This window comes from Plectrocnemia conspersa, unplaced genomic scaffold (assembly GCF_051122295.1).
Source record: "Plectrocnemia conspersa isolate PC_06_02 unplaced genomic scaffold, ASM5112229v1 ptg000012l, whole genome shotgun sequence".
Lineage (NCBI taxonomy): Eukaryota > Metazoa > Arthropoda > Insecta > Trichoptera > Polycentropodidae > Plectrocnemia > Plectrocnemia conspersa.
In genome coordinates this window covers 27,118,037-27,133,802 of record NW_028277176.1, presented here as the reverse complement: position 1 = coordinate 27,133,802, position 15,766 = coordinate 27,118,037, and the positions used below count along the sequence as shown (strand labels likewise).

Below are 15,766 nucleotides of genomic sequence, written 5' to 3'. Positions count from 1 at the left end.
ACAAGTTATTTTTAGCATTAATCAATTGAAATTGGCAAAATTAGCTCCAACACAAAGCCAATAAATGCATTTCAAGTTTTATCGACGTAAGAGTGCCACGCTTGGTATACGATTTCGACACATTGTCGACTTACGAGCACAAAGGGTTAACTATATGACACAAAAAATTCCAAACACATTACCTTGTCAACCGCATGATGCCTAGAATTGTAAATATCGGCGTCGTAGAAGGGACGCACGACGTGGAAACACACACCTTGCATAGTAACAATATATTGTGTATAAACACGAAGTTTAGCTATAAACACTATTATAAACGCTAATTTGAAGTATACACTGCTTAATTCTAACACATACACTTAATTACACTGGTATTTAAAATTAATTGAAATCACTTTATAATGCACTGCTAATTAAAAACATCGAAAGGGATATTATTATAAAAAATATCAACGAAAACACTTATTCGACAAAAATGTAACACGACCGTTAATGACTAATGTCATATAGCTACTGAATTTTTTTTAAATATTTCGAGATGCACAAACAAGTTTAAACGAGTTCAAGGTTATGCTTCGTGTAATGTTCATATAAACCATAACGATTAAAATGTCGTGCATCTCAGATTACAAAAAAAAAATATTTTTTATCGAAGGTTGACAATTTGTTGATTTTTAAAATATTTATCTCTAATTCTAATTATTTTAATGCAAGTTGTTTGTTTATTTTTAATATTTTAATGCGAGAGTGACATGAAGGTCACCTTTGTTGTTGACTTGTTGACCTTCTAAAAGTATAATGTCGATCATTTCAAATTTTATATTATTTAAATCTAATTTATATGTGCCAAATTTAAGACATTTTCAAATGACATTCTTTCGTTGAAAATAGTGAAAAAAATATACTTTTATTACATATTGATAACATGGGGGTTAGGGGGGGCTGAACAAAACTATATTTTGAAATTTATTTTCTTTATTTTATAAACATATTATGTATTTCTTTTTATTGAAAATTAATTTTATTCGACGCTCCTTCTTACAAAAGTCAGCAATAACCGCATTATATAATCAGTATATTTTCAGAGTGTCCTCGAAAAGAAAGTTCTTGTTTAGATAAAAAGCAAATCACGTCAATTAGTTTGGAAATAATATATATGTTTGCAGTAACTTTTTTATTATTTAATTCAACATTTGCCTTAAATTGAACACTGAAGAAATCATCGATACGATTTTCTTTACTAATTTTTTTTTAATTGTATAGTAGCGCATATGTGAGCTTGAGAGCATTCGTGCTTTTTACGAGCTTCACTTAAATTGTAATAAATTTTAAAATATAGTTTTTATTTCCATTCCCCTTATTTTACAAGCTTCACCTAAATTGTAATAAATTTAAAAATATAGTTTTTGTTCCTATCCCCCTAACCGCATGCCCTGTTTCAAAGTTACCGCACGACACTGATATGCATATATCGCATGTATGGGGATGGGGAGCCATACTTTCGTATGTACGTAATAATTAATAAATAATAATATTTTTATTGTCTAATTATTTTAATCGTCATTGCGCTCTGTCACATAAAATACTAATTTTACCGCCTATATCTCGTGAATTTTAATTCTTAGTAAATTTCTCACAATTACTTATATTTTGTATAGATAATTCCTAAAATATTCATTACTTGATATATATCAAGTTGTTTTTGCGCTCTTATGACGTGCTCTTTTTTAAAGCGCTCATATGACTCTCTGCGCATTTGACGCACGCTATTTTGTGATAGCGCTACTTTGGTAAACGCTCTTATGACGCAGCGCTCATTTGACGCACGCTCTTTTGACCGGGTGTCTGTAATATTATATATATAAAATTAAATTGAAACTTTACATTTCACCATATAATGTTAAATGGATGGGGCCAGCGGCTGTAGCGATTTATTAAAATTGCACTCTGCATCCCAGAGTATTTCACAGATCTCATCCAGTATAGCATAGTTAATTCCCGAGGGCACGTAAACATACATACATATGTACAAACATCCGCTTTGTTAAATATAACCTACACGAAAAGTATATTAGCGAAATGCGTATTTCAATTTATACAGAGGTTATAAATCTTTTTAGGTGTCTAAAAGGAGTGACGCGTCCGAATAGAAAACAATAGAATAGAGAAAGAGAAGAACGCGAGGTCCGAAAAGCTCCCATTGGTCGCTTTTAGTTCATATGGTCACGCTTTCTCTAGTGGCTCTTTAGGCCCGCTCGAGGATAAGATTGCTTCCTATGGAGAGAAAAGTCAACGGAGGAAATTGGAAAAGAGAAAAATTGCTCGACGCTTACGTATGTACACATACACACGTTTTGAAAGAGGTAGCACAAAAAGCATGGAAGAAATAATAAAAAAATGAATCTATGCATTTGTATATATATATGCATGAACATATTTTTTTGCTTTAACATTAACACATACAAAATATAATATGTATGTATGTACATTAATATATTTAATAAATAAGCTCCAATATAATACATCATCATCTAACATTCAGTCAAAATAATATCTATTAAATTAAAACATATCATTTCATTGATTACAAATTTACTGTGACGTTTTTGTTATCAAATAGATGCAATATGTATTAACTCTGTTCCATTATTAAGCTTTTTCAAACCATCGTTAATTATTTCGCGTATATTGTGTTTTTACTACCTTTAGGCAAACTTAGGTATTAATTATATATAGTAATCAATAGGTGATATTAAATCTGCTACGTGCCATTCATCCACATTATTAGTGAATTTAATTTGAATGTTGAAATTTGTATAGAAATTGGTGATATACTCATATTGTTTCAAATGAATGAAGTTGATTTGATTTCATACAATGATTTTAATACATATTGCCAAACATTCACTAATTTATTTTTTAAAGATACAAGTCCGCGTGAGTTTATTAACCTCATCCGCAACAATATAGTTGCAATGTATGTTTGACCCTTTCAGTAGTGAGTTAATTTACATTTGTTAATTTGTTAGTATAAACTAAATATTTTGTGTATCCGATCAAAAGAATACAATAAAGAGTATCGATTAACAGTTTCAAAGCAAAGCCAAGAATGGTTACATATATCCACCAAACAGTACCAAACACAGCATCTATAAAATAATGATGTTATCAATTTTACTGACTTTAAATCTACGGTAATGCAGTTATGCAGTCTAATAAGATCTGTATTAGACAAAAACAAGGAGTCTGGTTCCGCCCTAAGTCATTGAGATTGGTCAGAGACAGGACCAAACAGGACTCAAAGCTATATAAGCCAAAACACTGCCGTTCTAAACTGCAAAAAACTACCACTTCGCTTCCAACTTGGAACAACGAGAGCTGAACTAGTAACAAGCGGGGCTTCTCTTAATCGACCGAGAGGACCCTTAACGTAAATATTGTATTATCATTTTTGTACAAACAGTACGGCAAATTTCATAGCTATAATCATACAAATACATGAAAAATAACAATATATGATACATCCAATTGTTAATAAATATGTAGCACAAATACATTTTGAACTTTTACTGTTAAAATAATCTAAAATCCATACATCCAGTACTTTTACTGTTATGTCACAAACAATAAAGTGGGGTTCATAGCGAAAAAACAAGTGGAAGAAGAAGAAGATTCAAATATCCGAAACTCTGCGCGCGTTGGGTGCCTATATAAATATTATGTGAGCTTTGAATATTTATTTTTAAGTATCCTTTATATACGCATATTATGTAAATAATAAACATGACTTTTAATAACTAATACATATAAAACGTACAATAATATTTTTTGACCTAGTTTTCACTACATTTTCAGAGCTATTTTGGCCAGAGGTCGCACGTCCCGCGTACCATACAACATGCGTACGACCGATTCACTTATACGTACCCTTTTCAAGATTCCCGACCGGAATTCTTGAACTTTATTCCGAAACACACATCCGCACGCCGAGGTAAAGCTATTTTATATGACTGTGTATTTTTTTCACACTTTTTATTTTCGGTTAGTACAATGCGCACGTTGTGTTTCTTGCACCTTATGAGCGTTAACGCCTGATTTATTGACTCGTAAATCGGGTGTATATTTTCCAATTCCGTTTCGTCACTCACCCCGGCGAAGTCGAGCTTCACCCTAAATATTTACACGCCCGAAGAGATCGAGGTGGTGGCTCTCCCCTCAGTTTGCGACGAGCCTATAAAGTCGCCACCCGGTTAAAAATTTCACCCCCCGTGAACTTTGTTCTTTTGTTAGATATAAGTTTAATATACATATAGAATACTCATCTTACCAAATAAATTTGGTAAGATGAGTCAACAAATTTTGACTCGTTAATGATGCTGGAGAACATTAAAATATTCGCGCCAGTTTAGCCGTTCACGACAATCCAGGTAGGACATCGGATACTCCAAGATGGCCCTTGAGTAGTACACGTAATTGTAGCTCGTCCGCGCTCAAAAAACTTTTATTTACAACGACAAATGGTCGATCGGCGCGTGGTTAATTCCTCGCCGATTGACCCCGAGATGCACCTGATCTTCGCCACTCGAGCTACAGAACTTGATATACGTCACCAAGGACGCTACGACTTTCGACCCATACAAAGCACTACGTCTCACCTCGATGGTGACGCAGACAATTTGTCATCGCTACCTCTTTCATTTGACAGCGATTTTAAAGTCATCGTGTGAAAGGATAGCATGTTAATAAATAAACAACCAGTACAAAAATACAGAAAGACTTTCTTAAAGCAGTTGATTTGATCGTTGAACTACTGTCTAGTGTGGAATAGATACGCGATGAAAATAGTGTTCACCGGAAAAATAATAAAATACAAAGCGACAAAATATAATCAAGTAAATGTCCAAGGCTTGCATCAAAAGTGAAGTTAACAAGGCAATAAATAAAATTGGTAAACTCAATAAGAATTTTTTATTAAATTTCTGGAGTCCGAATCTACACCCTATATTCACAAATTTTAAAACAGCTATATATAAGACATTTCCTTAATTAATTCAAATATCTGGAGAGATAAATTCCAAAGAAGAAGCTACTACGCTTCATTTAAGTGAAAACGGCTCCCGGCTAAATTCTGTACAATCGATTCGAACAAATTTTTCATATAAATGTACATATTTGCGATTTCCTACAGACGCGGATACATTATTATAGGCGCGCGCCGTTATCTCTCTCTCTCCCATCCCCATCCATACATTTTGGAGAAATAATAATAACGATGACGACGATATAAAAGGAGAGAACGCACAACACCGCGAGCTTTCGCACAAACCGGGCAATAAAGCGCGAGAGGAAGACGTAAACGGCACGCCATGAATAAAGAGAAATGATTATGTCCGATTCCGGCGTTGATAAATATTTCTTTTCTCCTAGGAGCAACCGGTGGACCGAGAAGGGTAGATGCTGTTGCACGTCTGGGGATGATTAATAAGAGAGCTTGCATAATGCATCGCGGGCGAGGAATAAAATCTTAGCTGCAAAGGTGTACACACGGTGCTCTGCTTACTTCCTGAGATATTGCCGAGACGTGCTGGACCAGTTTGTTGCGCGAAAGAATTATTGTAAAAATGGTGAATTTGAGATTCTAGTATATAAGGGAAAATTTGAGGACGAAACTAAATCGTCACGTTAAATCGTTTTAAGCAGCCTAAATTATTACGATTAATATATACCAAATAAATCAAAGTATTTATTTTGTGGTCAATATGTTCAATACGCTAAACATCAGGCGCGTACGATGAGATACATTCCCTTTCACTCGCTCAAGTGTTAAGAGACGAGAGTGAGTGAGAGATAAAGGTGTGCGGAATGCACGCCCCTGTCCTTCACTCGCTTTTTAATTATGTGTGTCTAATAAATGTAAGTATAAGTTTAAAAATATTGCTTTAAAAAAATATAAAAAGCACTTAAAAAATAGGCAATTTGTGTATGTGATTCGCGGCCCAATTTTCATCCCCAATGTGGCCTGGTAGCCAAAATGTCTCTAAGGTCATTAAACATTAATAGTCTAAAATTAGAGCCTTGAGAATTTTTTGATGTGGCAATGTATTCAGACGATTTGTTTTTACCAGGCGCGTACGGTGAGATACACTCCCTTTCGCTCGCACGCGTGTTAAGTGCCGAGAGTGGGCGTGCGGAACGCATGTATAACGCACGCCCTTATTTTTTTAAAAACAAATTTTGATTAAATTAAGACCTAATAGGCTACCCCAATGCGCCACGATGGTCGAAAACAAATTTTAAATTTATAAAACATAAAAAAAACGTATACATAAATATAACAATACTTAAACATAACAAAAAATTATAAAATATCAAAATTAAATGATACAAACTGGATCAGATTCTCGTAGCTAGCATTAAATATGTTGGGATTTGTTTTGCTCTCTGTAATAAGCTAGTGCGCATTTTTCTCTGGTCTGGTTTTCAAATAATGCAAACAGATCCGAAAAGGTCTCTCATATACCAATACATGAAGTAATATAAATATTATCTGGGATATGATTACCTCAAGTCGCGTCGACAAATGTACTTAGCTGCTAGTATGGAATATACACAACGCGTAGATTCGTTTTTGTTGGCCAGTATTGATTAGTTATCATACAAGTACTCACATTTCGCGAACGCGTTGTGGTCTAGCCATTATTATATATATTGCATTGCATTGTTCTATAAATATTGCAATTCAATAAATAAATATTATAGTTAAATAACATAAAATATAATTATGAACTTCGTACTTAGCAACAGGTGACGATTGATAAATAAATTACGAATTCCAAAACAAAACTTTAAACATTACATAATTATTATGTTGAGCAGTTCCATCAGAAATAATGATATTTCAGCTCCATTATTTCAAGTGTAAACGACACTAAACCATGACAAGCTAATGATTGATTGTTTACATTTACATAGAAAGAAAACACTTACCTCTATTGTAGTAAAAACGATTTTTTCAATGGACGAAAAATACTGCTCCCAAAGCAACTGCGTCTGCTGTCTCATTGCCAATATTTTTGCGGCGCCAACGGACCTCACCAGTTCTGGCACCTGAAAAGCAACAAACGATCGTTATTATCGCAATAATTAAAATAAATCCGAAGCGAAAAGGAGCTAAGTATCCCATAAAAAGTACCGTTCGCGATAGATAACGTCGGCGTATCTGCCTCATTACCGCTTGACCCGCGCACTTTTTTCCCTCAAAGCTCAGACGTCTCATTTCACAAAGGAAAATGGTGAATGGGCACTTTCGACCCCCTTTTGCCACTTTTCCATCTCTTTATCCTTCAGACCGATCTCGGGAATAAAATCGTTTGCATGGAAATTATCCGGTCGTTGAATTTTAATATTGTACACACACATAGATATTAACTAAATAATCGAATGGCATCATATTCATTTTATTTTATCTGCATCTAATTACTACCTTCAACTATACAGCAATAGCATATATGTTTGTATTATATAACATATTTTGATTGCCTGAAGTGTAAATTAACTAAACACAGCAAAAAATGTATGGACTACTTTAAATTTTTTTATTCAACGTTTATCTGGTTATCATCAACATATAATACATATATCTGGTTCTGTTATATCTCCAGTTATATTCACGGCATAATTTTAAACAGTTTATCTGCGTACATTTTCTTATTTAGCATTGGTTTTATCATATTTTATATTTTATCATTAATATATTACTTTGGGTTTTGGGGCCGAAGGGGTGTGACTACAGTCAAAATAGACGCGGTAAAATTTGATAACAATTTATTTTACAAGCAAATATGAAATATTACATATATGTATAAAAATCAGAATCGATCTGTCGTGGTGTGTTATTGTGATGATGTTGGACGGTCCGCTGATGTGTCTCATGCTGTGATTCCTTGGCGTCTCTCATAGTGCGTCTTTAATCGCGTCTTCTTCCATGTGCCTGTCTGCTTTCTTTGCAACCAAGTGTCACATATTTCATACTGCTGGTTCGAAACAGCTCTCGCAAATAGCAGACGAGGAAGTTGACGGGCCAATTGCGTCGCTTTTTGGACACAGCCACGAACTGTCTTTTGTTTTTCGCGCATCCTTTCCAAATAAAGGGTAGTTTTTCCTGTACTTATTAGTTCTTACGAAAGATTAACGTCGCGGGACGGATGTGCTAATAAGTAGTCCGTAAAATATTAACAATTACTAACGCAAATGTTTACTCCCAAGATCTCTCTTCTATTATTATGCTTCTACTACACTCTCTGGAAGTTGTCCGAACCGAAGCTACAACTGAAGTCGGCCGAGATCTACGACTTCGAGTAAGCGCCCACATTGTCGCAGATTTCATATGCCCGCGAACTTTGTGGCGTGGATGACGTTCGGACGGCGGCTGCTGTCACGTACAGCCGGCATATTTGCGTGCGATCGAAAAGTGCCAAATAATCGCAATTTTTAAATTGTCATATTATTAAAATTAAGCTACTGATAATTATAAGAGTCTGTGTGGGTACTCACCAATACAATGTCAATGAAAACTTTTCGGTCGTAAATATTCAATTTACGCAAAATCGTTGTCGGCTTTTGCAAAATGCCATAAGGCATAAAAATGATACTTCAGAATACGAACATCACATGTGTGACTATCCTAGAATTTGTCGCCATCGATTCTAAATAATAATTCGTTATGGTGTGAGATATATATAAATTGATCTAGGAAAATACATAAGATATTGGAAAAGATTTTTTTTTAACAAAATTAAGTACCACTAATTATTTAATTTTATATGAAAAAAAATATAATAACGATATACATATATTAGAAGAATATACTATCAAAAATATAATTAATCCCTTTTGGTGCCCTTAAATATTCAAAGATGTCAGTGAGTCTGTTGAAGTCCCCGATAAGCATGTGGTATTATAACTTGACCACGTGATCACAATGCAGCGCTCGACATGCGTGTTGACCATAGGACGCCTACGCGCATACTGAAATTAAACCGAGTTACTCGTTCTATTTCAGTTTCCAAAAAACCATATCATTATTTCTCTCACTCTCGTCACTTAACATGCAAGAGAGCGAAAGGGGAAGTATCTCACTGCTTGCGCTCGAAAGAGCAGCTCCGACTTCGGTCCCTTTGACTCGGAAAATTTGCCGACAATGTTCGGAAGCGCTCGAAGCTGGCCAAGTCGACTGAATTACCCCCTTAATCTCCCGTTCTCGGTAACCTCGGACAACTTCCGAGAGATTTTAGGGCAGGCAGAACCGGACTCGACCGAAGTTACCCACTATATTCTCCTTCCTTGGCCAATCTTGGCCAGCTTCTAGAGAGTGTAGTGCATGGATTATGCTTTATTTTCGAGAAGAGTTAATTACGAGTTAATTAAGAGTTAATGTGTTATTTATAAATCAAAATAATAATAATAATAAATAGAATTAAAGTGAAAAAAGTGTAAGCCCTTTATAATTTAAATGATATAAATAAGAAACAAATAATAAATGTAGCTAAAGAGCTGAAACTATTCAAGTAGTGACCTTTACATGAAACTATGGTTAGTGTTGTAATGCGAAATATTTTTATAGTATTATTTTTCTTATTTTATATTTTTGATCTATTTTTTTTCATTTTATTTTTTTGGACTATTAACAAAACACAAAAAATCTTATGTATGAACACAATAGTTGCACAATAGCCACACATACTCATTTATGATTACACTATAAAAACTCTTGAACCCATTTTTCACAATCTGCAACAAAAAACGTATTGAAACAATACGTTGTTACTGTTGTACGTATCTTTAATCATTATCGGATGGTCGCTCACAAATAACCACCTGGAAGCTCACCAAAGGCTTAATCGGAGACGTGGTTCAACTATAACGCAATAAATCCTAAAATGACCTTATCAGAAACAAACGACTCGAATTCTCTCAATTACTCGATAAATGTATGGTTTTCACATATTCAACACAGCCATATAAATTATATATTTTATGTAATAAACTATATATCATACAGCTATTCCAGCGTCCAACTAACTAAATAAGTATTAGTCGCCAGGACTCCAATAATAGAGTTTTTTCTTGACTTTTCTTGTATATATTAACAGTTTCAAACTACTTGCATAGCTGAAGGAATGCAGTGTATATTCCCGCCAAACAGATACCAAGCATCCCCAGATTCACATTTCATAGAATAACGACGTCGCTATATCTACCGTAAATATGCTCGTCAAAATATCAGTCAGACAATAACATATAGTATGTTCTCAAATCAACTGCTTAGTCAGAAGACCGAGAACTGAAGTAGTCGTTGAACTTTCTTCAGACACATCAGTCGGTAACTATCCAGAAAAACCACAACTTCGCTTCCGACTTGGAATAAACGAGAGTTTAGCCAAACTCGCTCCATGCAAAGCTATACTGAAACGATTCTTAAAACACCAATAACATATGTTTTCTTGACCGTCTACAAGGTCCAGTTAACCAGTCACTTGAATCGCAAGAGATCTGATCTTCAAGATATTGCGAGAACAAACACGTGTATGAGCATTTTATGGCCAATTTCAAAACTGAACTTTAAAATATTTTTATATATATTTTCAAATTATATATTAAATGTATGTGACATAAAATACGAGATGACTACATTGTAAAAGTATCATTTCATAAATTTCAATGTGAGTTTTTATCTAATTGATTAATCACATGCAATTACTCATAACATATGAACATTTACTATTTTTTTTTACAAAGATACCGTATTTTTTTTAATGATTATATTCAATTTCATATTATTTCACCAAAAAATTAACTCAACAAAGCAATGTTCCGATTCCATACATATAATATTTCAAACATGTACTATACACATTATATAACGATTATCCCCAAAGTGTATTCCCACTGACGGATTCAGCACAACGAACTACGTCAAACAAAAGTGTGAGAGACCATTTGCATACGACCCTAGATTTAAACATCATGACAAAGTACTTCCGGACATGTGATAACAAGATTATTATTTGACATTGTTATAATGGAATATCGCGTTAACAAATAATAAAAATAAAATATTAAATACAAGATCGTACATATGTATAGTTGTATAAAAAAGGTTTTATTTTTTTTAACTCGGTATTCAATTTGGCGAGAATTGTTATGCAAAACGAAATAGACGAAGTAGAGGGAAAAACGCAAACCTTTTCGCGGAGATAAGAACGGATCGCCAATTTGTTTACGGGCGTAATAAGAACAGTGGCGTTTGAAATAATGACGCAAAAATAAAACGAAAATGAAAAATAAACGCTAACGGATGTTTTTGTATGCGACTGTATTGTAAATATGAATAATAAATTAAAATCACATTTTATTCGTTAGCGAAAAATGTCTCTCGTTGTTGCTTTATCAACGTCGAAAATAGGGATGCCAAATTTAATTTTAAAAAGTAAAAAAAATATAGTATGATAAAGCTCTTGAAAGCAATTAAAGGTATTATCATAACAATTATTTCTAACACTGATAGCTCTTTCCCAAAATCTGAGACATTATAACCAAACCTTGGAATCTTGAACAGGGTCTTAATTCCGAGACAATCCCAGTCAATCCGGCAACCCTAGCCACGGACCATTCTTAATATTTAATGAGAAATGGAAATATAGTAGCAAAGATAAAAATGGCTTTTATTATGGTCTCCTTTGTGAGAAAATTATAAACTGAGAGCAGCGATGAAATGTTGCCGGGGGGGGGGGTCTTTTCGTATATATGTATATACGCAGTGTGGCAAAAAAGTTTCGTGAAATGTCAAACCTTGAACAAATATACGACTTGTTCAGATTCGAAAGCTGTATATAAAAAAAAAACAATTAGCTTTGTACAGAAATTTTATATATATTGAGTCAAAAATAATGGAGTTCTTTCAAATCCTACGATCAAATTTGCTACTCCATCTACTTAAAAATTTGAAGACTGATCTGTATGCTTTTTATACTATATTCGCTGATGGAACGAGAGCAAAATCCCGCTAACTTTTTAATCTTATAATCTAAGTAATTTATAATTCATTCCTCAGATTCTAAGGAATTAATTAAAAAGTATATCGCATATAAAACTAGCTCTACTACATCTAGTAGATTGCATAAATATACATATGTATATATATTTATATATATAACTATTCTAACAGTTGTTTGAGAAATGCGTTTACCCTGTAAATGAACATAATAGCTCTGAAAATCATTATGTACTTGCGTTGGATTAATTTGTTTAAAATATGTTGGCATTTTTTTATGTCATGAATATTTTCATTATAATACAACGTGTGCCTAAAAAATATTTCCTCATTAGAATACTATTTATTGCGTATATTGTTATTTTCATATGATACATGTGATCTGTTTAAAATCACTGTATGTATCAAGCGTATGTATAAAATTGCATTCTTTCGATTTGTAATAAATTTGTGATTTTTTAGGTATATATTCCATACATTTTATTTTATAATTAAAGAATTAAGCTACATTCTAAATAACTTGTTTTTACAAAGAGATACTAATTAATAGGCACGTGGAAATTGAGTTTATAAAAAAAATATAATATATACCTTGATTTTTCGAAAGTATGTGTGGCTATTGTGCAATTCTGTGTTCATACATAATATTTTTTTGTTGCTGTTTGACTTTCTAGAAAGCTAATGTTTTAATTCACACACAATGAGTTCGAGTGGTCCCAATATATTTGTATTTTAAAAGAATATGGATGTACTTATTTAAAATTTAAAATTCAATTTAAATTTAAATCCTGTTAATAAATAAATTATTTATTTTTTTGGAAAAACTAAATCAAGAATAAACTATATGAAATTTCAATATTTCTGGTACACCGAATTATCTCAGAGATTTGTGTGTTGTGAATTCTCATCTCAAAAATCGGAAATTTTTCGAGAAAATTATATTTTTTGTTGAAAATTAAATATGTACAAATATTGAATTTTTTTATACCGCTGCATATGTAAGGGTGGGTTCGTGCAAGACGTTTTTGAGTTATTTTTCAGAAAGTATTGTGACCGAGAAGCGGTTAAGCAAACTACCCGAAGATAATGAAATATTTTAGATTGGTTGGGTAAACGATAATATTAGTTTCTTAATATTAATGGGTTTCAAAAAGTTAGAGGAACATATAACATATTTAATAATAATAAATACAGATACATATTTTTACTACAATAAAGTTACAAAATAATAAATTTAAGTGAATAACCTTTGCGATGTTTTTTGGTTATCTTTTAACTACGTTTGATAAATGTAAATATCGTGCTATTCTTAAAGTTGAAAAACTTTGATTTTTTGTTAAAAATTAAATTTAAATATAGGTTCCTTCACAATTAATAAAATTGTATTTTGCGCGCTCTTTAATGATAATGAATTATATTATTTCTCATGTCACTGAATAAACAAAAAAGAGCGAAGTTGTCTCAGATACATTAGCAAACATCGAGAGTAAAATGAGTACCTGCGTTGTTTAAATGCAATTTTGTTTTTCCCAAAATACTATCTACAAAAAAGAAATTCAAATTGTTCAAGGACATAATAATATTAATTTAAAAATACTTACTACAATTACAAATACTTAAGACCATTAATAACGAATGGTGTAATTGTCTGGACCACCTAGTATATTAGCGTAGAAATTATTTGTTGAATACTTGTTAAAAAAGGAATAAAAATAATAAATTTATGTCTCTAAAAATTACCAAAATATCAAAGTTTTTCGGCGTAACAAAAAAAACTTATGCTTATCCGCGCCGATGTGCAATAATAGCAATTGCACTGAAATTGTCGTCGAGCAAATAGGATCCCTAAATTGTACACTCCAAAGAATGATTATTGTAATTTAATTTAGAATTTACAGTCACGCCGTTACACGCCAAATAGTCTGTATTAGACAAAAACAAAGAGTCTGGTGCCGCTCCAAATCAAGAATTAGAAGTTGAATTTCCACTAAGCACGATCACTACCGGCATAAAAGTATTACTATTTCGCTTATAACTTAAAATAACAAATTGAGCCGAATTTGCATCAATCAACCGAGACTACCATTAGGAGCCCATAAAAAGCCGGTTTTACTTCAACCGTTAACTTTGGTCCAGCTAAGCAGTCAATCAATTGTACAGCAATATTTTAAACTGATGTGACTCAAAAATATATTAATCATAGAAATTCACGTAAGGCAGAAAACATATTGCAATCTAAAAAGAGATTCGGGGAAGAAAAATAACGCAAATGCTAAGACAAAAAAGATAATATTTTATTCTCTTGTATATATTTTTTGTGGAACACTGATATTTATTTATAGTATTGGAAACGATTTTCTAGCAAATATTATATTTCAATTTAAAAAGGAAATAAAAGTATGTGCACGCATCGACGATGCGTTGTTGTGCGTTAAATTCGACTTCGGCTTTCGTTTTTTTATGTGCAAGATACACGGTAAAGAGATGGGTTCGCTGTGATAAAAGTTTCATTTTCGGTTCTGATACGAAAACTTTTCCACTCGGATGAATAGATTCTCAGTGTCTGGTAATATTGAAGGACAAAGGGGGTGCGGATTGGCAATATGCTGACGTTTCAAATTTCCGAAAGAGAGAGAGAGAGAGAAAGAGTACATCGCATAACTTCTAATAAGAACCACTTTAGTAGGAACGTGAGAGTGAACCCTTACTTTCAGACCTTTCGTGACAAAAGTGCAGGGAAATACGGTTAACTGAGTAATATTTTCACTTTTTTAAATAAATAATAATTATATTGTATGTGCAAATATACGTAAACTGGTGTATTTTAATGTTAGCTTTAAACGTCAAGAAGTGCGGCTATTTGAGGTTTAACTACAATATTGATAGGTATTTAATCCGTTGCTCTGATTCACTAAAGCAGCTGGAGGTTTATTTACTAAGGCTCTCCGATTGATTGAGTATATACAGAGCAAATGCAATAAAATCGAGTGGATTTGCTGTTAAGATGGAAAGTAAAATTCTATAAATAGCTTTTTTCATGTGCTGTGTGAAATTTATATTTAAATATAATAATTAAACATGTATATTTCAGATAAAAAAAATATACATACATAAATATAGAGCATCCCTTAAATCGTAAAACGCAATTTGAAATCATTTCGCCTAGGTTTGATAAAGTATTGGATTAAAGCAAGAACGCTATGGCTTTAGCAGGAGGAAGAAGATGAATTTAGCCAGAAGCTCGCCGTACATTCTAAAGCCCCAAGTTTTTCGAACGAAAAATGCGGATTTGATTTCAACAAATTACAATAGTGCCTCGATAACGATGCGGATTTTACAGAGACCTCAATCGAAGAAGAACAGGAGCGGATCGGTATAATTGGCTTAGAAATATTGCCGTAGAGTCACGTAAAAATAATAAACAAATAAGAAAAACCCTCCACGTCCGCATTATTAATGCTAGCACGGCAAGAAATCTTTATTTTTATTGCCGCCATCGATCAAGCAACTACCGGGCGAACCGCACGTTGACGCAGTCTCGCTAGATTTATCTGCGACCATTACCCTTTTCGCATCCACCCTGTAGTTTTCGTACTCTAAGCTTGTCTTCCTTTTACCACCTGATTTCGCCAGCAAATCCGTTCGCAATCCATTATCTCTCTTAAAGATTCGGCGCGAGCTCCAGGCCAAACGTTCTTATGTCCTCTAAGTAAA

General features: G+C 33.1%; 1 protein-coding gene across 1 annotated transcript in view; it reads right to left on the bottom strand.

Moving 5' to 3' along the window:
• ttv (exostosin glycosyltransferase 1 ttv) overlaps window positions 1-15,766 on the bottom strand; it is a 264,636-nt gene that overhangs the window by 58,289 nt on the left and 190,581 nt on the right. The window contains exon 3 of the mRNA XM_088199171.1: window positions 6,988-7,107. Within this exon, the coding sequence (XP_088055297.1) occupies window positions 6,988-7,107 (120 nt within the window). The remainder of the gene's footprint in view (window positions 1-6,987; window positions 7,108-15,766) is intronic.